General features: G+C 38.4%; 1 protein-coding gene and 1 non-coding gene across 5 annotated transcripts in view; both read left to right on the plus strand.

Annotated features, from left to right (window-relative positions):
- The window catches only part of LOC123867150 (dedicator of cytokinesis protein 3), a 78,884-nt gene extending 58,574 nt beyond the window's left edge, over positions 1–20,310 (plus strand). Inside the window, exons 13-36 of one of the 4 annotated variants that reach the window (XM_045909035.1) lie at positions 423–591; positions 964–1,098; positions 1,631–1,877; positions 2,353–2,539; positions 3,075–3,322; positions 3,820–3,981; positions 4,673–4,801; positions 5,205–5,346; positions 5,898–6,138; positions 6,536–6,553; positions 7,111–7,267; positions 7,755–7,868; positions 8,236–8,364; positions 8,825–9,019; positions 9,701–9,842; positions 10,290–10,450; positions 10,882–10,989; positions 11,256–11,569; positions 11,811–11,900; positions 13,260–13,359; positions 13,601–13,776; positions 14,569–14,663; positions 15,248–15,382; positions 15,785–20,310. In XM_045909035.1, coding sequence (XP_045764991.1) covers positions 423–591; positions 964–1,098; positions 1,631–1,877; positions 2,353–2,539; positions 3,075–3,322; positions 3,820–3,981; positions 4,673–4,801; positions 5,205–5,346; positions 5,898–6,138; positions 6,536–6,553; positions 7,111–7,267; positions 7,755–7,868; positions 8,236–8,364; positions 8,825–9,019; positions 9,701–9,842; positions 10,290–10,450; positions 10,882–10,989; positions 11,256–11,569; positions 11,811–11,900; positions 13,260–13,359; positions 13,601–13,776; positions 14,569–14,663; positions 15,248–15,382; positions 15,785–15,951 — 3,761 coding nt within the window. In that variant the 3' untranslated portion in view covers positions 15,952–20,310. The remainder of the gene's footprint in view (positions 1–422; positions 592–963; positions 1,099–1,630; positions 1,878–2,352; positions 2,540–3,074; positions 3,323–3,819; positions 3,982–4,672; positions 4,802–5,204; positions 5,347–5,897; positions 6,139–6,535; positions 6,554–7,110; positions 7,268–7,754; positions 7,869–8,235; positions 8,365–8,824; positions 9,020–9,700; positions 9,843–10,289; positions 10,451–10,881; positions 10,990–11,255; positions 11,570–11,810; positions 11,901–13,259; positions 13,360–13,600; positions 13,777–14,568; positions 14,664–15,247; positions 15,383–15,784) is intronic. The other 3 variants (XM_045909036.1, XM_045909037.1, XM_045909038.1) reach the window with 3 other exon arrangements.
- On the plus strand, positions 12,539–12,700 carry LOC123867282. The gene has a single exon (XR_006796374.1). It is a non-coding gene; the product is annotated as a U1 spliceosomal RNA (small nuclear RNA).
- Positions 20,311–21,619: the final 1,309 nt, after the last annotated feature.

The following is a 21,619-nucleotide window of genomic DNA, read 5'->3' on the forward strand; positions in this document are numbered from 1 at the left end:
TTGTTAACCGATATACGTCCTGGGTATAGGTCTCTTGTAGGGATCTCCACACGCCACGGTTTTACGTCGCCTGAATCTAATGGCTTCCGCGACTTGTTTGATGTCTGGCCACCTAGTGGGTGGTCTACCAACACATCGCCTTCTGGTGCGTGGTTGCCAGTTCAGCACCTTGGGACCCCAACCTCTATCGGTTTTTCTAACTATGTTCTCTGTCCATGCCACTTCAGCTTCACTACCAGTTGAGCTGTGTTGGTTACTCTGGTTCTCCTACGAATCTCCTCATTTGATTACTTAAAGAAATTCCAAGCATATTCCATCGCGCGTTGTGTGACTGAGCTTTCTTATTAAGTCCATAGTTAGCGACCATGTCTCGGTATTATATTAGTATGGATTAAAAATATAATTTTGTTTTTTTTTTACAGAGGATCTGTTAGCACTTTTGCAATGGCGCGCTCGCCCCGAAAAAGTGCAAGAGACGTTATTACGTGTACTGCGGTTAGGAGACGGGCTGAGCTGCGAAGAACTGATTAAGTTTTTGCGTGACGTGCTCGATGCTCTGTTCGCTTTGTTTTCTACAGAAGATGGAAACAGGTATCGTATAATATTGGTTTTTAAAGATTTTTTAATCATCAAAATCAATGATCATCAAAATTTCTTGGATTACCGCCCGCAGCGTTGCTCCCGTGGGAGCTTTGGAAAATCCGGCCTTATTTTCTTGTGTACATTTTAAAGGAAATCTGTGTAAAATTTCAACTTTCTTGGGCTAGGCGTTAATAGGACAAACGGACTTTTCTTTTTATTGTATGATTTGAGATTAAAAAATCTGCTTTGAAAATACACCTGAAGAGATGCGCTCACTTTGTTTGGCTGTCAAAATAAATATATTTGAATAAGTGTGCATTCAGGCATACTTATATGATTTCTGGTGATTATTTGCAAGTGAAATTTTTCTGATTTTTACAGTACTCCACATTCCGGCACAGTGTTCCTAGTTCTAGTGTCAATCTGCAGTTTGCTGGATGAAACGAGGTTTCAACACTTTCGACCTGTTCTGGATGTTTATATTGAAGAACATTTCTCCGCTGCTCTTGTTTATAAGTACGTATGACATTTACTGAATTTAAAATTTCGTTTTCAGCGGATGTCGATCCGAAATTGAATCAAATCAATCCGTAAAATATTTGTTCGGCCCCCTTTATTCATTGATAAAAATATGACTATATGACCCCGCCATCTCATCGTGCAAAAATAATGCAGAGCTTGTGACAAATTATGTGTAAATGATGACCCTATACAAAGACAGACCTTTATTCAGTAAGTTTTGTTTACGTGAAAACTTACACTCAGCGACGGAAAGGCGACAAACAGGCAAAAAAAAATTATGTGGAGGCTACACTGGATAGAAGGTTTGCCGAATGTCGAACTTTCGCAAAATTCACCCGAACTCGAAACATTTGCCAAATACCGAGCCGAACGTTCGCCAATGGAGCCACATCATTAATCTTATCCATCACGAGCCTCGCTCATATACCCAATAAAGAGGTTAATGTTTCCAGGGTTCAAGGACCTTATGCCCTTCACATTTCGAGATTGTCGGAAAAGTTAATCCATACTTGAATTGCATTCGCAGAGGTTTGTTATCGTCAGTCCAGCACTGCGCAGAATGGGCTGCGGGCGCAGAAGGCCAGGAGCCAATACGCAAATGTCTGCGCTCTCTAGGCGCAGTGTTCCGTCTAGCGGTTCGCTCTCGATGCCTATTCGCGCGCGCTACAGGCGGCCAGTATGAAGACAGCTTCCGAAGGGACGTTCGAGCAGCGTTGCATGCGCTGAAAGCTTTGGCCCAACATCCTCATAGGGAACATCTTGCGCCTGCCCAAGTAAGTGTAAGATCCATTCATAAAACTTGACACCTTTGACGGTCCAGAATAAGAAAACTTTGAATTTGTGCAGCTTGTATTTAGATGGGAATGGGAGCTGTGATAGCCTAGTGGTCAGAACGTCCGACTCCTTAATCAGAAGTCGGAAGTTCGATCTCGGACACGCATCTCTAGCTTTTCAGTTATGTGCGTTTAAAGCAATTAAATATCACTTGCTTTAACGGTGAAGGAAAACATCGTGAGGAAACCTGCATGCCTGAGAGTTCTCCATGTACTCAAAGATGTGTGAAGTCTGCCAATCCGCATTGGGCCAGCGTGGCAGACTATGGCCTAAACCCTTCTCACTCTGAGAAGAGACCCGTGCTCAGTAGTGGGCCGGCAATGGGTTGATCATGTCATGTCATGTACCTAAATGTCCACATTACAATGCTTGCAGCATCACAGCAGCTTTTTCAAAGCCATTTTAATATTTTAGGTGGCCTTAATGACTTCATGGGCTAGTGTGGCCAAGGAAGTGGCATCGGCGCTAGGGCCGGTGGAAGCGGGGCGTATCACAGCGGCCATGCTGGATGCTCCCGCGGCTAACGCCCCTCCAGCGCTGGCTAAAGCGCGATTACAAGCTGCCCAGGATATATTGAAGGGACCTCTTGGACAAGACCCTGGTAAGTCTGCACCATTAAAATGTCCTAATGGCAAGTCGATAAAGTTGGCTTTATTTATATTCACATTTGTTTGAGAAAGCAAAGCCGCTTTAAGGCAAAGGCTGCTCATATGAATACGCAAACTAATCCGTCTCTACTTAGTTAACCTCCTTATATCCAAGTTGGGGAAAACTACTGTTAAGTTCATAACATACATTTTCGACGGCTTGCTTGTAAAATTCCACTAATCATAGAAATGTCAAGGGACTTCGTAACACTCTTGGCAGAGCGGTTGCGGTCATCACGAAGTATGATTCGCCTCACGAGCATTCGCCATTTCTCCTTGGTAATGACTGGTACATCCGTGTAAAGGACCACTCACTGCAGACTTAATCTGGTTGGTCAATCGCATGGGTGACCTTTTTCGCCCTGTTGGAGTTCATATTATGAAAAAAATACCTTTCAAAGCTTTCTTCAATACCTATATAATAAAAATACAACTACACAATATTTCCACATTTGAATATTGTGGTTATCTATATACATTGTCTTATAGAGGCGAGAAACATCGTCCTAACAACTGCTTGCCACCACTTGCGTGTCCACCTCTCGCGTCGAGACGAGCTGTCCCTATGTGCGGACATGCTCGGAGAGCTAGTGACGTTGTTGTGGAAGAAGGAAGACCCGGACCAGCCGGTGGATGATGATGAGCTGGATCCCGACGTCGATGTGTTGTGTTTGAACACCTTGGATGTATTGGTTGAGATTGTACTGCATCTGATTGGTGGGAATTCGCCTGTGCTGGTGAGTTGTGATAATTATATGTTTTGGATTTAAATATAATTGGGTGTTTTCAATAGTAATTTATTATAAGATAATCAAGTCCAATCAAGATTTAGACACACTATACAGTTTTACTAACTCAACGATACATAGCACATCACATTCTGAGTTAATCAAGACATGGGAATAAATATTGCTAGACCAATATAATTTATTATAGTTGATGCTGCTCTCTTTGCAATAATATAATGTATTAAAAGTTTTGCCGTGATTTGTAGCGGTGGGACCAATCTTCTTGAATACTCGTTTCTTCGAATCTTTTATGTTTGTGCGGTACACTTTAGCGTACCTTTTACCCTGCCCCGTAAGGGATACGCGCGTTTGTATGCTCTACTACCCGCCAATACTTGTTTAATGCTTATTGCTACGCTAATCTGCCACAGCATTCAAGAATTGGTTTTACCTTAGGTACTTGAGCTTTATAAATATGCCCAGTAAATAAAATAATCCATTTCTAGGGTCCAATGGTAGCGGGTCTTCTAGGAGTTATGGAATTGCTAAAACCTGCGCACTACCAGCGTCTGTGGAGTCACCTTGCGCCGCACCCTCACGATCGAAAGCCTTTGAAAGATTTCCTCATGCGAGCATTTCTTGTCTTCAGACATTTGATTGAGCAGGACGTAAGTATTTCTTTTTATTCGTAGACGGATTAAACACACAGTCCATCCCTTCTTGTAAAAAGTAGTTTATTCAGTTTGTGACTAAAAAAATTACGTCGATTGCGGCGTAATTGAAGGACAAACCAATAAAAGACGTACTGGTATAATATACCGACGTGGTTTAAGTGCAACCATTCGCAGCTGAAGCCTCATGACTGATTATTATGTAATTTTATTACAATGAATAAAACTAAAAGTATATTTTAAAAAAACACGGAATAACACATTAATCACCGTTTGCATAATTTTGTGGTCGTCTTTAAACTACAGTTTAAAGTACAATAATTATTTTATTTTTTATACTACCTAATGCATGCGGCTCGGCATGCGATTTCCTATTGAAAGTGTTATGTCAAAAACCTTCACGCAAATGCTAACAACAACTGCTTAAAGTTTCAACTTAATCTGATGAACGTTACGAAAACGCATAGGTAACGGACGGACAGACAGACAAACATAAACTTTTTATATAATTTATATTGAAAGACATTATGGTAATTTAACTTGAACCAGTTTTGATAGCACTAATTTAAATTGTTACTAATCTACCTTTGGCTATTATAGCCTTGTAGTTTCCATAAGACTTTAATACAGTAAAAACAGCATTTATTTCATTCATATCCTTAAAACAAATACTTCATATTTTTGTCAGGTATTCCCTTCTGACTGGATGGTACTAAGAGTTCAGAGTTGCAAAGTGTTGTTATCGGCATTACAAGACTTGGCTAAACCTTTATTAGAAAGGTTTTTGGGTGATGAGCCTCCACAGTTCGATTCTCAGGTAAGTCTGAATATCATATTTTCATATAAAAAAATGCAATATCAAACTCTTACGATGAAAAATAAGTTGAATCCTAACTACAGTATAATTTAATAGATATTTTTAACCTCAGATCTACAAAGAAGAGTGTTATTAGTTTGACCGCTTTGTCTGTGTGCGGCAATCTGGATAACTTAACCGTTTGAACACTTATAGCAGATGTCGTGTTTGGGCTCATTCATTCATTTGATCTCGATGAGTGGTGTACCAAAGATAGTGCCTTATGATATAGCAGAAAAATTCAGTCCTACTAAACATAGGTCTACCGAGTTTGTACTTGTTGGATTTGTTTCTACGACAGATACATCTCGATGTGCAGCACTAGTTTTAGCGTGTAAATATTTTAATTCTATGCTATTTTTAGTTATGGTCGGGTTACCTGGAGTTGGGTGTGGCGTTAGTGACAGCGAGCGCGCTTCAGGCCGAGCGATGGGCGCGCGGCCCCGAACGGGCCAGTATGCGGGCTGCGGCTGCCTTGCATCTACTTGCTGTATGGACTAGATTAGGTAACTTTATTCTATAATAACAATTTTTTTTTTTCAACAAATTCATTATAGGCAAGCGCTTGACCACGATCACACCTTATGGAAAGTGATGATGTGGCCTAAGATGGAACGCGTTTACCGATCGCGAAAGAATATTCCAAACCTTAGCCATGCGTATAAGGAATGATGACGCAAAACGTTTCTACGTGTAGATGGAATTCTATAATTTCACATCATAAGGTAATCTTTTACGCTTTTTACTGCTTTGAAAATTTTTGTAAACACCACATTGCGTTAGGCATAAACTAAATACAACAGATAAATTATGTAATTTTGAAGTAAAATGTTTTAGGCGCGATTTGAGCGTAACTCAGATCTGTATTTAAAACGACTGCCAAACAGCTTTCTTGAGGCCGCCATCTTTTATCGCGTTGTATTAAATGTAGTAAAAAGCCATAATGTTTACTTACAACAAGACTTACCGACTAATCTTCAAAAATTGGAACGCCTTGCGCGTTAATTTTATTTCAAGTATCAATAAAGTAAATTGTTTCTGAATACTTACAAATTAGGTACTTTATCAGGACCGGCACAGCTCCAACTGATTGGACCAGCTGTAGGGGCCCTCCTCGAAGTGACTCTCGTACCAGAGCTGCGAAGGGCGGCTTTAGGGGCTTTAGTGGCTTTGATGGCAGCCGAAAGAGCCGCGACTGGGTCCGCTAGACGAACTGAAGCGGCCTTGGTTGATAAGTTGGACTCGTTGGTCGCTGATAACAAGGCTGATGACCATTACCGAAGACTCTTTGATACTGTGTAAGTGATATTTTGTTTTATAGTCTTGTATCGTACTTGGCACGGATCCAAATCCATGGCGTTGAATGCGCAGAACTCATAGGCTGAGATCTATAGAGCATACTTTGACTTTGCTCAGACATAAGACACTGTTAAAACGAGACAGCGTTATACCGCTGGCATAAATCTGTCTCGTTTTAACTGAAACTTAAGTCTAAGCAAAGTCAAAGTGCGCTCTATAGATTTGAACCATAGAAGAAGAATAGTATTACAGTGTTGAGGTTCGATGAAGACGTCTAGACAGAGCAATCGTTTAAAAAAAATTATCAGTTTAATAAAAACTATTTCGAAAAAAGGTTATTATTTTGGAAGTTGTATTTAATTATTTTTATTAATGTTATTGCAAACACATCATCAGGGAACATTTAAGTTCTGTGTAAGTATTGTCTATATATTCTTCTAATAATAAATTGCGTACCTAGACTGAGTATACCCAATTATTTCTAGTTAATTTCCTTGAAACCCACTCATTAATTATGAACTCATGAACTATTTTATTATATGAATTATGAACTCATGAATCTATTTAGATAAAAGGAAAACTGACTGATTGATCTATCAACGCACAGCTCAAACTACTGGACAGATCGGGCTATTATGACGTAGACATCCGCTAAGAACGGATTTTTGAAAATTTAACTCCTAAGGGAGTAAAATACGGGTTTGGAAGTGAAGTCCACGTGGATACAGTCGCGGGCATAAGAGAGTTAAACAATAAAATACAAGAAATAGCAGAACAACATAATTATTAACTTTTATATTATTTTTTATTTTATTGAAAATAAGGCACACAAAACAGATTGTAACTCTAAATAGTCTAAACATAAAAACAAAAGATCTGAATCTAAGTGACAACCCCTAATAGATGTACACAGCAATACTATACCTAAATAAATATATGCATTAAACACTTACAGTTATATACACTTTTAGGCTAATGGAGCGTGTATCAACGGAGGGTTGGCGAGAAGCAGGTGCGGCGTTTGTTGGCTGTGTGACGAGGTTGTTGGAGCGACTGTTGGACTACCGCGCCGTCATGCAGGGCGCCGAACACAGGGACAAGCGCATGGCTGCCACTGTCAACCTGCTGGTGAGGTGTTTTATTGATTCCTGCAGCCCTAAAAATGATAAAAAGAGTTGTTAAAAAAAAATGTTTCTCACTTAAAATCCGTGTCATAGAATACTTAGTAAGTGCAAATTTCTTTTGAGTTCCATCTCCTATCGGAGAGTACGATTGCATTGATAGGATATGTATTTGCTCATTTGGTCCAAACGCGCTTTAGTAGATGATAGATTCTGCGTCAATCATTTCCTGTTATCATGAGTTGTAACGGCAGAAAAATAGTAATAGAAAAACTAACTTTGCAGGAATTATAGTTTTTTTTATTCATTATAGCCTATAGGCAAGCGCTTGATCACAATCACACCTGATGGAAAGCGATGGAAAGCGGTGGCCTAAGATGGGACGCGTTTACCTAAAAGATGCCTATTCACTCTTGTTTTAAATATACCCGTTAAATAAGTTGAATGTTCTTAAAATAATTCTAGATTTATTTCAAAGTGTACATAATTTTCAGAATTTCTACAAAAATGAAATCGACCGCAAAGAGATGTATTTGCGATACGTTTACAAACTACATGACCTTCACATAGCGTCTGACAACTGGGTAGAAGCCGGGTGCACACTTCTGGTAAGTACTCTTGATTGCATTATTTCTAACTAGTTCTATATGGATACTTTATATATAAACTATAAAATAATATAATAAAGTTCTCTTAAATTTTAATGGTCTGTTTTAAGGGTCTCTTAAAATTTAAATTAAAAAGGCCCTTAGAATTTATGAAGTCCTATAATATTTAAGGACACTTTGTTTAAATACGTAAATTTGTATTAGGTATTCCATCATTTAAATTTTGGCATTTTGCATTTTTCGTGTTATGTTTGTTTGCGTAAATAATAATCTTTCACTATCGCAATTTCAATTTTGGTAGTTTAAACATTTTCTGACGCCCCTAATACAAGATGCTTTTTGATTTTTTTGAGAATGAAATTTTCAGCTGTATGCAGAAAGTTTAAGTTGGGATAGCGATCAAATCGGAGTTGACCCAGAACATCCTGAAGCTGTAGAATGGAAGCGTAAAGAGGCTCTTTACAACCAAGTGCTCCAGTATTTTGACCGTGGAAAGGTAAAAAATGAATCTAGACAAGTCAAAACCACTTGATTAAAACTTGGGATTATTCAAAGGGTGGACCAACAAATTCCTGAAAGACCGGCAACGCATCAGCTGTACATCTAGTGCTGAAAATGTTCAGGGGGGGGGGGGGTAATCACTTACTCGCTATTTTATTATTTTAAAAACATGTAACCCACTTTGCTTTTTATTATTGGTCAAAGTTTAACGGTAACTGTAACATAACTTAAACTGCCTGTCATGCAACCGGACCTTACGCTAGCCAATGGACATACGTCCAATCATACGTCTATGACGTCATACACACACCATAATATACCCATACACCCTCACCGTCAAGACTGGATTTCGCTTACAGAGGCTATAATATATTATGTATATATTATAGATATATCAAATTTCATCCAAGCCATGTCAGACGGATTAGTTAGTTATAAATTAAATTATTTTTCAGTGCTGGGAAAAAGGATTGCCTCTGCTTCGTGAATTGGCAACACTGTACGAAGTGAAACTGTGCGATTACGCGCGTTTGGCGCATTGCCTGCGGATGCATGCGACTTTCCTCGACTCAGTATTGAACCAGTTGAGACCTGAACCGGAGTACTTCAGAGTTGGATTCTACGGGAAAGGCTGCCCTCTATTTGTGAGAGTAAGTATAGCTTTACAAGTGTCAAGTTTCTAGACCTTAAAGTTGTACGTTGTTATGTCAGTCAGTTAGTATAATATAGATAGAAGATTGAAAATATTTAAACAGCATTAATTTTACACGATTGTCCAAAAAAGAAGTGTTATGTTTTCCAGGTTGTGTGTTGTAATGTGTGTGCATTACTACAACTTTTATAAGTTACCCAATGTGCCGGGGCAGAAATCTTATTTTTGAATGGCGCGAAAATATCTCAGCCAATCATAGTGCGTGCCGATCCGCTATTGGTTGTTGCCTACGCGCCATGTTTTGTACGCGTGAATTATAAGCGAGAAAGCACGAGTATTTATTATTCTTTGTTTAAAATCTTAACGCCAAGCAATAAGGTCTATATTTCATTGGTGTACATTTGGTTTTACTCGACGTTAGGTTGCGCTTCTTTGCGCAAACGAATTTTGACGATGCGGCTTATGAAAGTGCTAGTACTGTATGTGAGTTTCTTTAATGCTTGAACTGAATTGGATGTATGGGCTATCGTTATAGAATCCTTAAGTCATTCTGAGTGACACTGGCTAAAAATATTTTGCAAAATAATTCGATGTGGTGCCTATGTGATTCCATTTTCAAATGTGAAAAATATTTTTTTTTAATTTTTTAATTACGACTCGTTTTTGTTTCTCTACATAGAACAAGCTGTTTGTGTACCGCGGTCAGGACTACGAGCGTATAGGCGCGTTCACTCAGCGCCTGCAGGCGGAGTATGTGTCTGCGCACATCCTGATGCGCAACACTCCGCCTGACGACTCCATCATCGCTGCGGATGGCCAGTGTGAGTATTGTTACAGAACTCACTCCACAAAGACTATTTCCACGTAATAAAATCGCGGCTGCGGTTGCGGCGACATTATTTACGACGTATTTCTTTCTTCTTTCTTTCTTCTCTCTGGGCTGGTTTCCGCACTTAAACGTAGGCGACTAGTTATAGCTATATTATGTACAGGTAGCCATACCAATCGCCTCTTTTTCTATCGTATAAACTTATCTCTCACATCTCTCTCTCTTTCTGACGAGATAAGACACACGCGAAAGCCGTCGAAGGTATATTTCTCGGGCCACGTGACCAAGTATTATTTTTTAATTCTCATTTAGAGAGTTGGGTCACTAATGCGACCACGTGGCTCTCTTAAGCCTAGACTATATTATTGTAATACTTAAAACTAGATCTAAACGGCACTATCTATCTATCTAAACACAGAAACAATTAATGTGCTTATAGATATCCAAATCTGCAATGTAAAGCCGGTGACGTCACGGCGCACATGGCCCTCAGGAGCGCCAGAACAAGTTAAACGCTTCTACGCATGCAATGACGTCGATACTTTCCTCTGCGACCGGCCCTTGCAGAAACCGCCTATCGATAAGGACAACGAGTTTAAGGTAGTTTACACATTTAAGTACTTAAACAAACAGGAGTGGAGAAGACGAGTCTACCCATCTGCCACATTAGTTATAAGACCTAAACGGGAAGCAGCTGATATCGCTCAACCGTAACAGTAGAAAGGTATTCCTCCGGGCTGGCATTATTCCCAGAAATCCAACTGGTCCAATCGTTGTATCTTGGAAAACTACGTTAGCGCGAGTTAGTGTCTATGGCGAGAGATTGAAATTCCCATGGTGACATCTGGTTTGTTTGTTGTGAGTAACTTCGCCGCAGCATGACAGCTGTAGAATTCCTCATATGAGAATTCGGTTAGCGTAATCTCTATAGAGTCTGTATGTGGAGATCTTTACTTATTACCGTACTTACTTCGATGCAATCAACGCAATGGTCTCTGATGTTTCTGATTTACACTTGGAATTTTCTACAGAGCTTATGGATAGAAAGGACAACCTTAGTGACGGAGAATACTTTACCAGGCATATTGAGATGGTCCGAAGTCATGTCCAGATCTATGGAAGAAATTCCTCCAGTTGAAGTACGTATAAGTCAATTTTACGTTTGCGACAAATAATAATAATTGCCTTCCCTTCTTCTTCGACTTGCTTTGTTTCACTAGATGATTGAGCTACAATTCCTTAAATTTACGGGTTCTAAGTTTATTCCTTCCTTTAGAACGGAGTTCTTGATGTCTACTCAGCGCTTTTTTGGCAGGCCGCTAGTATTTTGTCTAAGATTAACTTAATTAATAATAAAACTCTCATTTGTTCTTATTCCAAGTATTTTTCCTGATATATTTTTTAGTTTGCCTGTGAAACCATGGAAGCAACAGAACGCGAATTACGTAGTCTCATATCCCAATACACTGCCGACCCAACGCAAAACATCAATCCCTTCTCAATGCGACTACAAGGCACGATAGACGCCAACGTACAAGGAGGCATAACTAAATACGAACAAGCCTTCCTAACTGCGGAGTTCAGTAGAAACGCCACGCCCAGGGAAGCGGCCGCCGCGGCCAAATTGAGGAGGCTGATATCTTCGCAGTTAGCTGTAGTTGAAGCGGGGCTAGCTTTACATGGTCGGTTAGCGCCGGAGGAAGTCAAACCGTTGCATAGGTAAGTTGTACGGTGTACCATTAATTTATACGGCTATAAAGAACTGGCAGGTATTACTGAAATGACCAACCAAGTTTAATAGAAAGGCTACAGTTATAGAGCGGCCGCTACTACCAAATGGAAGGGGATACCAAAATGAATTTCAAAGACATACCATGTAACTTCAACGATAAACTTGGTTTGATTGCGTGCTATATTTAACTTATTACTTGTACTTATTAACTTATTACTTGTATTGCAGGCGACTAGTGGAACGCTTCACCCAACTGAGGCAGAATCTTGGACCCGGTCTAGCGCGCGCCAGACGGCAGTTATCCGAAAGTATTGTCAAGTAAGTATAAAGTCGTTCGCACATTTGGTACTGCAAATGGTCACAAGTTTTCTGACATTTTGTCCATAAAACAAATATCAATAAACAGTCAGTCAGTTTTTAGGCTTTAATATTGAAACCAATAACATATACACAAACTTAACAATAGGTACCTACATAGAAAAAAAGTTAAACATTTGCACACCTTTTTAGGGTTCCGCAACCGAAAAGTGCCAACAGGTCTCTATTCCCCGCCTCCACTCCGCTGTCCATCTGTCAGTCCGTCTGTCGTCTGTGAAACGTTATTCAATTAAACTTTTCAAATACTTTTAAATCTTCAAATGCATCTACCATAACATTTTCACAGAATACGTGTATTTTTACTGACGCTATAACAACAAATAGTAAATATTTCAAAAAGTAAGATTTTATTAGTACTGAAAAAATATTTTGTAAGTATACACTGCCATCTACCGAGCTTGAAAAAACTACTATGCGGGCCTGCGGGTTCGTCCGTATAATCGTGCGCACGCCTATTTAGTGGTTAGAGTATTATAGTCAGCCGCTAGATGTCACCCCTCAGTACCAGCGTATAAACGCATCGCGAGCTGTAGATTCTCGCGCGGACAATGACCACCCCGGGCGTTGGCAGTGAAGGCATACTTACCTGGCGTAGGGGACACCGTGATCATGAAGGCGGTTCCCCCAGAGCGAGGCCCTTCCATTGCACTGCGGCTGGGTTGACCTCTGCGATTATCCCTAATGTGGATAACTCGGACGCGTAATTTTTGGTAGTGGGGACTGCGTACGCGCCGTCCCCCCATAATATCTAGTATATAAACTGTTGATTTACTTGAGTCTAATTTTTAGGTTAAGTTTTGAGTGTTATATGAAAACTTAGCTAGATAAGTCGTCACTCATAATGATAACATTTTAACCCATCGCTGGCCCCATTAGTGGAAGGAATATTGGATAAAATTTTAACATTCTTGGGTTCCGCACCCGTAGCATAAGCATCCGCTATCCTCGTCCGTCAGTCCGTCTGTTTGTCGGTCAGTGGGCTGTATCTCGTGAACCTTATTTGGTAGAGAGATGGAATTTTCCCAGAACGAGTGTTTCTATTGCCATTTGCCCCTAACAGAAAATAATAAAAATTTCAAAATGGCTGCTAAGAAAATGAAAAAAATAATTAAAAAGTGTTATTTCTTGTACGATGGTACGGAACTCTTCGTGTGCGAGTCCGACTCGCAATTGACCGATATTTTTATTAGATAACTTCTCATAAAAATATCAGTATATATTCAGTAAAAAGTTATTAAGTACTTTTTTATCTAACCGACTTCCATAAAGGAGTTAATCAATGCGATACGTCTTTTTTAGTACACCATTGCCTCCAGTCCCAGCGTTGGATAAACGATCGCTTAGTGTCCAGCAAAGTGATGGGTATTATGAAGAAGGACATCTATACAACAAGCCGATTGTAAGTACAACTCTCATAATAGCAGGAAATAAAAATTGATCTTGCTATTTTATTCCTAGCCCTTATCGTCTTACTACAAGAAATAAAACAAGTTTTTTAACTATATATTTGTCTGGTAGGAGGCTTCGGCCGTGGCAAGTTACTATCCTACCGACAAAGCCGTGCTGCCAAGCGACTTAGCGTTTCGGTACGATGCCGTGTAGAAAACAAAAACGTTTCTCAAAAATCAATTTTCTTCCAGTATTCATTAGAGGACACCCTAGACCAGCAGAGCATAATGTCCAGCAGTCTGCCCGTGACCGACAATAGGGATTGTCCTGATGACAACTCAATGATCAAATCGGCGCCGCCTTTGCCTTGCAGACCCAAATCTGGCGACCCGAGAAGTCCGACAAGACCGCCTTTGGAAAAATACCGGTAAGACAAGGCGATTCAGTTCGTCCCTTGTAAAAAATTGCTCTTTATACTTGCGCGGTAGGCGATTTATCGATCTATTTGGTGGTACGAAGTGAATGTCGACATCGGGGGCATGTATTCGGCGGTGCATTGGTTCGTACAGTCGACTTATTTTTGCGGACATGTACAGACACAGCGCCTTTACCATCATCCAGCAACCTTTCTACGTAGGTAAAACTATAAAACAGGTGCAAAGTCCAAATTTCATGTGTAAAGTGTAAAGCATTCGTCTTTAACCAGACAGAAACATAGGTATGGGCTCTAAATACAGCTTGGGCTTGTACAGTCAGAGGTTCCACCCCACCGCGATAGTTTGACAGCTAAAGTGTGACGATCGCAATCGGTCTATTCCCAACACTCGCTCACTATTGGCTCCAATGCATTGTTCAACAAGAATACCATAGCAAATCATAACCATTTAGTTTGCTATAATTACCTGATATGCAGCTTTTCCAAAATCGACCAACAGTGTCCACATCATAAGTATAGATTGTTACGGCTATACTCACGTATTTAGTCGATGTGAGCCCGACTAGTTTCGAACCCATCCGGGGTCCATTTTCATATAGGGCCTCATCTCGCTAAGCGCCGCGGTTGAGACTGCAAGCCGCACGCGCCGCGGCTCGTACGGAACGCTGTAAGGATGCCTGAGAAATCATCAACAGTAGTTTAAGCGTTAAAGTGTCCACGTCTCTGTTCTAAACTGGTCATCAATCAGGAAGACCTAACAATCATTAATCTGTTCTATTGCAGCGACGTCGTGGACGAAGAAGTGGAGACCCGTCGTCACAGCCGCGCCTCTTGGAGTGAACCCGGTGACGCGCCGCCTTTGCCTCCACGTGTCTCTGGTACGTCATCTAATCTAATCTAAACTTTTCCACGGCTCGGTGCCTTTTCTAATAAATAACTACAGATGACTCGAGGCTAAAACGGCGCAGAACTAAAGGCTATAGTTTTATGATAGTGTTTTTTTTCTTCACTGCAAGGAAATTTCTAAGTAATTTTATAAAACTGTAAAAAAATTGATATGTATTATCCTGTATAATCTGTGTGTGTGGGATCTTTGAGTTAAAAAGCTTTAACTTGACTCATTGAATTAATAAGCCCAGATTTCATGGTTTTCCTTTCATTTAATTAATCAAGTCTCTTTGAGAGATTTGATCCTTATAATTGATCCTAACGATCTATGCAATAAAAGTACAGGTTGTAATTTTTACAGATTTTTGTCGGTTCGATTCCCGGGTGTGGCAAGCGAATTTTCGAAAATCTTTGAATGCAGTTTTCTTTCTATTCAAAAATAAAGGAATGTTTTCATCGAGTAAAATTTTCTATCTACAATATTAAAAGAGTACTTTCCCTTCAGGTGGCATTACAAAATTCCACCCTGTATATAGTAAGATTTACATAATAATATTTAATAATTTATTTCCAGGGGATAAAAGGACGTGGGGCGAGGCGCCCGCAGTGCCGCGACGCGCGGGGCGAGGTGCGTGCGAGGAGCGCGACTCGGGCGTGAGTGTGGACGCACACCATTACACCAATGCGGACGACCATCGACACAACCATGGTATGTTATTCAAGCTTTTGTCATCATCATTAGAGAACCTGAAGCGTGCCAATGGGACTCTATTTATAAGCCTCCGCTATCCGTCCGTCAGTCTGTAAGCGGGCTGTCACTCATGAACGTAGGTAGAGAGTTGAAATTTTCAGAGTGTATTTCTAATGCCGCCTTTAACAACAAAGAATAAAAATCAAGATGGCGAATTTCAAAATGATCACCATGCAAATTAAAAAACGCAGTGTTATAATATTATCTTGTATGATATCATACAAGCTAGTCCGGCTTGCACTTGACAAATGTCTGGATGGTCCCCTAAAAAAGCCCCTATCTTGACTTTGAATACCAGTGTAAAACTTCGCCAGGGAGAGAGAGAGAACTTATCAATCTCACATTATGAATTTGTTTTAGATTTCGAGCTGGTAGAATCGCTCCGCTATGAGGAGATAATCTCAATGATGTCCGAGCCCTTGCACGTGGATGAAGGGGAGACTCCGCCCCCCATCCCTCCCAAAGGGCTCGGCCACCTCAGCAGCTTCGACTCCGGCCACCACGAGAACGGCGAGTCACATTGCTAACAATTACCCACCCGGGATTTCTTTCATGACGACTGGGTCAAAGGCACACTGACGCAATATTTTGTATTGGACTTTTAAGAGAAGTGTATTCGTAGCATGCTCAATACAATCGAAGTTTAGTTCTTATTTGAATACTAGCTGGCGACTTCGTACGCGTTAAATAGGATTTTCTGGCATGACGCCGCTGCTGGTAGAATCGCTCCACTATGAGGAGATAATCTCAATGTCTGAGCCACTATACATAGATGAAGGGGAGACTCAACCCCCATCCCTTCCAAAGGGCTCGGCCACCTCAGCAGCTTCGAGAACAGCGAGTCACATTACTAACGATTCCCCACCCGGGATTTCTTTCATGACGACTTGGTCAAAGGTACACTGACGCAATATTTTGTAATGGACTTTTAAAAGAATGTATTCGTAGCATGCTTAATACAAACGAAGCGTCGCTGGTCATGCAAAATGCGCTACGCATTTTTTTAGGTTTTCTTTTTTCGTGTTATTGTGTTCAGTTTTAAAAAGCGCGTGTGCATACAGAACCCTGTTCTTTAGCGTGCGTGCTTTAAGAGATCCATTAAAATTTCCAAAAAAAAAAATGAAGTTTAATGGAGTCCTGAAAACTTGTGATTTTCCATATAGCGGAATTATCATGCGCAGTGACGTGAAGTTTGTTTTTTACCTGAATACTAGATGATGGTTTTCTGGTACATTTGTAACGGTTATCAAAAAAAGTTTCCCCCCATCCACTCGCATCATCATATAGATACTGCAACCAAACTCGCTCATTATTTATTAATGGGACACCATGGGCGACTATGGCGAGTGGAGCAGTGGATAGTTGTGCAGAAAAGCTAAGCAACTCTCTAAAATTTTGTACAGGTCCTCTAGAAACTAATAAGAACAGATATTAGTTCGCAACCGTCTTTACAATATGACGTCTTATTAGTCTAGGTACATTGCTTTTTTATACCATGATATTTTAACCGTATTACATCTAATACAGTTTTTTTAATTGAGTTTTAAATATTGTTAATATTGTGTCAATGTGTATTTGACCAAATGCATTTTAATTTTTTATTGAGGCCTGTTACACTATCAGTTTTATCACTCGATACATGCGTCCTGTATCGAGGAATTATTGATGGTTTTGACAGGATCGTAATAAAATCCAGATGTTTTGGAAATCCTGCGATCCCAAAATCGCGATCGATAGTATAACAACCCCCCCATAACCAACATGATATAATATGTATTTAATTAGTTGAATTATTCCAATTGTTTATAATTTTAGTAAGTACAAGAAAGTACATGAATAATAGCATCTATATTTTTATAGTGGTAGACAAATTTTATTTAAATAAACGCGTAAAGTATTTGACATATTATTATAATTCTTTTTTGACTTCTATGAAATTAAAGTTAGACTAAGTTTAAATGACGTACAAGTATTAGAATCGTTTTTCTTGTACTTGTTAGTTGAAAGCGAATTACTCTTTTCCTAAGACACAAACACACAAATCGATTTACGCTCTAATATTTTTAATAGATCCATGTATTCGTAGGAAAAGTACGCAAGTTTGCGTACAAATCGTTCTGTGGACTTCGAATTGGTACGAACGCTTACAAAAACCTAGTAGCAAGAAAGTTACTAAGGAAAATTGCTATAAAAATAGTTAAGGCAATTTATAAGACAACTATTATTATATTAATTTGCGCGTAAAATTGCATATCATTTCATTTATATAGGTACTAGTTTATTAGGATTAAGATTGACAAATTAATGAGTTTATTTTTACTTATTATATAATTTCTTTATGCATTTAGTTTTACATCGGGGCCATATTATAACAGGTGATAAATGTTTTATAAGTATAAAAGCGTACTGACAACTAAAAGCATACTTACATATAATTTTCAAAAATAATGCTCTTTAGCGTTTTATAGTCAGCATCAATGAAACTCGATAAGTACAATTATTTCCTATGTTTTTTTTTTTTTTGTATGAAACAAAAGTTTTATTTTTTATAGTATTTAAATAATGTATAGTATTTTAATATGTTTCAAATAAACTACTTGAAATCAGTGATATTTATGTGTCAAATTATTAAAAAAGTTTTATTTTCGTGAAATTAATTATTTTTTTACAATTATTATGAGTATTTTTTGTATACTTCATTTTTTTAATATTTTTCGTCATTTGAATTATTTATTTTGGATATTATGTATAATGTATATTAAGTCTAAAAGTCCTGTACACGTGCGAACTTTACTGTAGTTTCGTTACTGTGGTTTACTGTGGCTTGCCGACAAAGCTTGCTGGTAGACTTTCGCAAGACCACGGTTTTATGAGCCGAAAAGCCATGCTCGCGACTCTTCATTTATTGTTGTTGAGAGTTGATATTTGGCGTAATGCCAAACAAAGCCTTGAGTAAAACCGCGGTCATCTTTACTGCAAGCTCATGGCTCGCTCGTCGACCAGGGACTTTACATAAATGTAATTTTACAAGTCGCGATATTTCAAATTTTTAATCTTTATTTTTTTAAAGTATTTTTACAAACACAAGCTTTTTTGGCGAGTGTTAATTTTTGATAACAATTTGCTTCTTACCTTATTGCTCAAAATGTTTTTGGAATACCTACTTGATAATATTATGTCACGCACAGTTTGTTTTAAAATGCACAACTGAGCTTAAGTAAATTTTAACTTTTATGTATCCGAATAACTTAATATTTGCGTAAGAAATTAAAAAAAAAACTTAAACAATAAAATATGGATGAGTTTTACGCCATTGAAAAGAAAACTATGTATTTAGTCTTTATAACACTATCCAATTTTTTTTCCTATTTGCTAAAGCGATTTTTCTTTACTTATTCTAAGTTCATAAATGACAACAAATAATCGGGTAACAAAACTGTTCTGGTAGACAGTTTGAAGATAATGTATAGAACATACGCGGCATACTTTTTTGCTGAAATTTTTCATTTTCACTATAGTAGGTTTAATTCTAACAGTGCAATTTTAATTAAGATTCTTATAATATCGTTCATTAACCGTACCGTTTTTACATTGTAGTTATACAAGTGTTTGCAGCTATTGATGCAGTAGTTTAATTTTTTCGAAATATGGCTTTAACTCCATGATCTCGGGGTTAAAAACTTTAATGTAATCTTTGGATATATTTAAACACGCTAATAATTAATTGAAACTATAAATTTTTAAATTCCATGCAAAATATTACATTTAATAACTATTTTTTGTCTATATTTGAGACGTTGTTCATTAACTACTAAAATAAAATAGCTTTAGGGACCGTTTATTCCGGATGTTGTCTTTCATACAAGTCTTTCCAATAACCAGGTGATATTTTCCAATTTTACACAAAACTTTTTAAAATTATGTATTATTAAATAGATCTTAAATCGTAGGTGATAAAGTCACATTTCCAACGAACAATTTCTGAAATGTTTTTAGCTATTATATTTAATGTTTAATCATATTAACCTACTAGTAATTATCGTTAGGGCTTGTTTACCTTTGTATTTTAATCGTGTAGTTACGTGTTAATGGAGATTGTAAGCTAGGACATTGTTTGGAAACATAAAAGGTACCTATTTATAGTGCAAACAACTAGTGTCGTATCGTGTATTCGACAGACGCCGATTCGAGTCGTACATCTACTTTATTTATCATATAAAGAAGTAAAGTTAAAGAGGTAATCTCGAGATGATCAGAACCGATTTAAAAATTATTTACTGATAGTAATAGAAATTTTGGAATAGTTATGTTGTATTTTAGATTTTTTTTTTCAAAAGGGAGCTTTGAAAGAGACGTAACTGAAGTATGTAAGCATAGCAATCGCCCGTCATTCCCTGCGCAAACTGGGCGAGTGTTTTGACTTTTGACTTTTGACCGCCAAGACAGCGTCGCTGAGCGAGTTTTATTTGAAAGCTCTTGTCGCTGCGACAATATAATATTGGATATTTCACTTATGAGAATATAATTGGGTGAATCTATGTTTCCAAATGGTGTCTCGCTAAACAATAGTGTTGAGTTACCTAAGCATCTATAATTTCGACTGATAATATTATACTATAGTTAACTATTATTGAATTTACATATAGTTTTCATTGTAACATCGTACATATACGTTCCGTGAATATGTCTCACTAGTTTTAGTCGATAATAAAATTATACCATTTAATGTACTATTGACGCGCGAGGTGAATGCCATGGGTTTCATTATATTATTTCAGCCAAGATATAGACAATTATCAACCAAGTAATATAATGTTCTCCTGATGGAGTTTCGACCACTACAGCCGGAACAGCCTTTTTTTCAGCCAACACAACTGGTGCATTCTCTATTCTCTCACTTTTAGGCTGAGATCTATAGAGAACACTCTGACGTTACTCAGAGTTAAAACGCGCAGATTTATCTGGTACATCAGTTAAAGTGTATTTTATTAAAGTGTTGCAACTTAAAAAAATCATCCGGTCCAGCTTTCATTAGCCAGACTCAGATCTACAAACCGTACTTTGACTTTACTCAGACTTCAATTTCAGTTTGAACGAGACAACACTATGCATGCGATGTAAAGCTGTCTCGTTTTAACAGTGTCTTAAGTCTAAGCAAAGTCAAAGTGCACAGTAGTGTTGAATTGGGGATCCTGTATCAAAATCCATGGGGATTTTGGATCACTCTCGCTAACGCTCGTTCGCTACGCTCACCGTGATACAAAATCCCCATGAATTTTGATACAGGATCCCCAATGTAGGCTACTGTCCACAACAACACATTAAATAAATGGAGTATTCCTAAATCCAAGCAACAATTAATCACTATCAACAGTGAGACAAAATCCTCAATGACTAGTTATTGCGGATCCTATATCATACGCCCGCACCGCACAGTGGATGATATAATACGATGAGTTCGACGAGACTGCGGCATTCATAAGAAATGCGAACGAGCCCATATGCATGATAATTTTACGTCTAAAAGTTTGCTCTCGCATAGTTAACCATTTGATTTGTTGCGCTCAAATTATTTTTGTATATTGATCGTGTTTCTGCTTGATCCGGCATTGCTGTATTCATTAGTATGAATTTCGATCGATTGATTCGAGGCTTGCGCATACTTATAATAGGTTGGATAAAGGTAGACTCTTTAAATGTTTATAGCTCATCAGAAATATATTCGTATTACATTAACGATTGCTTTTCCACATATCGGACATAACATTTTATCCAACGATAAAGCACATTTAGTACACGTTATAGCATGACCACATGGTATATAACACGCAGCTACTTCTTCTACAAGACAAATTTTGCAGCAAAGTGTTTCTTTAATATTTTCAACACATAATATGTTTCTGTCTGCAAAAGAACTTATTATATTGTTATTTACAAATTGTTCAGATACTTTTGATGCACCACAAACATCTTTGCTATCACTTTGTAGGTATGTTTCACCCTTCACAAGTAAAACATAGGGACAGGACGGAAACCAGCGTGCGTGCTCCGACCATGGATGATCTTCGATGCCCCAGTCTTTGAGCCTGCCATCACAAAAGTAACAAATCACGCGATCACTATCTCCTGTATAAAAAAAACCAGCATCAGCCATTTCTTGAGGTTTTTGATTTAAATCTTGAGGCCAGGTATCAA

The sequence above is a fragment of the Maniola jurtina genome, chromosome 7 (genome assembly GCF_905333055.1).
Source record: "Maniola jurtina chromosome 7, ilManJurt1.1, whole genome shotgun sequence".
Classification (NCBI taxonomy): Eukaryota; Metazoa; Arthropoda; class Insecta; order Lepidoptera; family Nymphalidae; genus Maniola; species Maniola jurtina.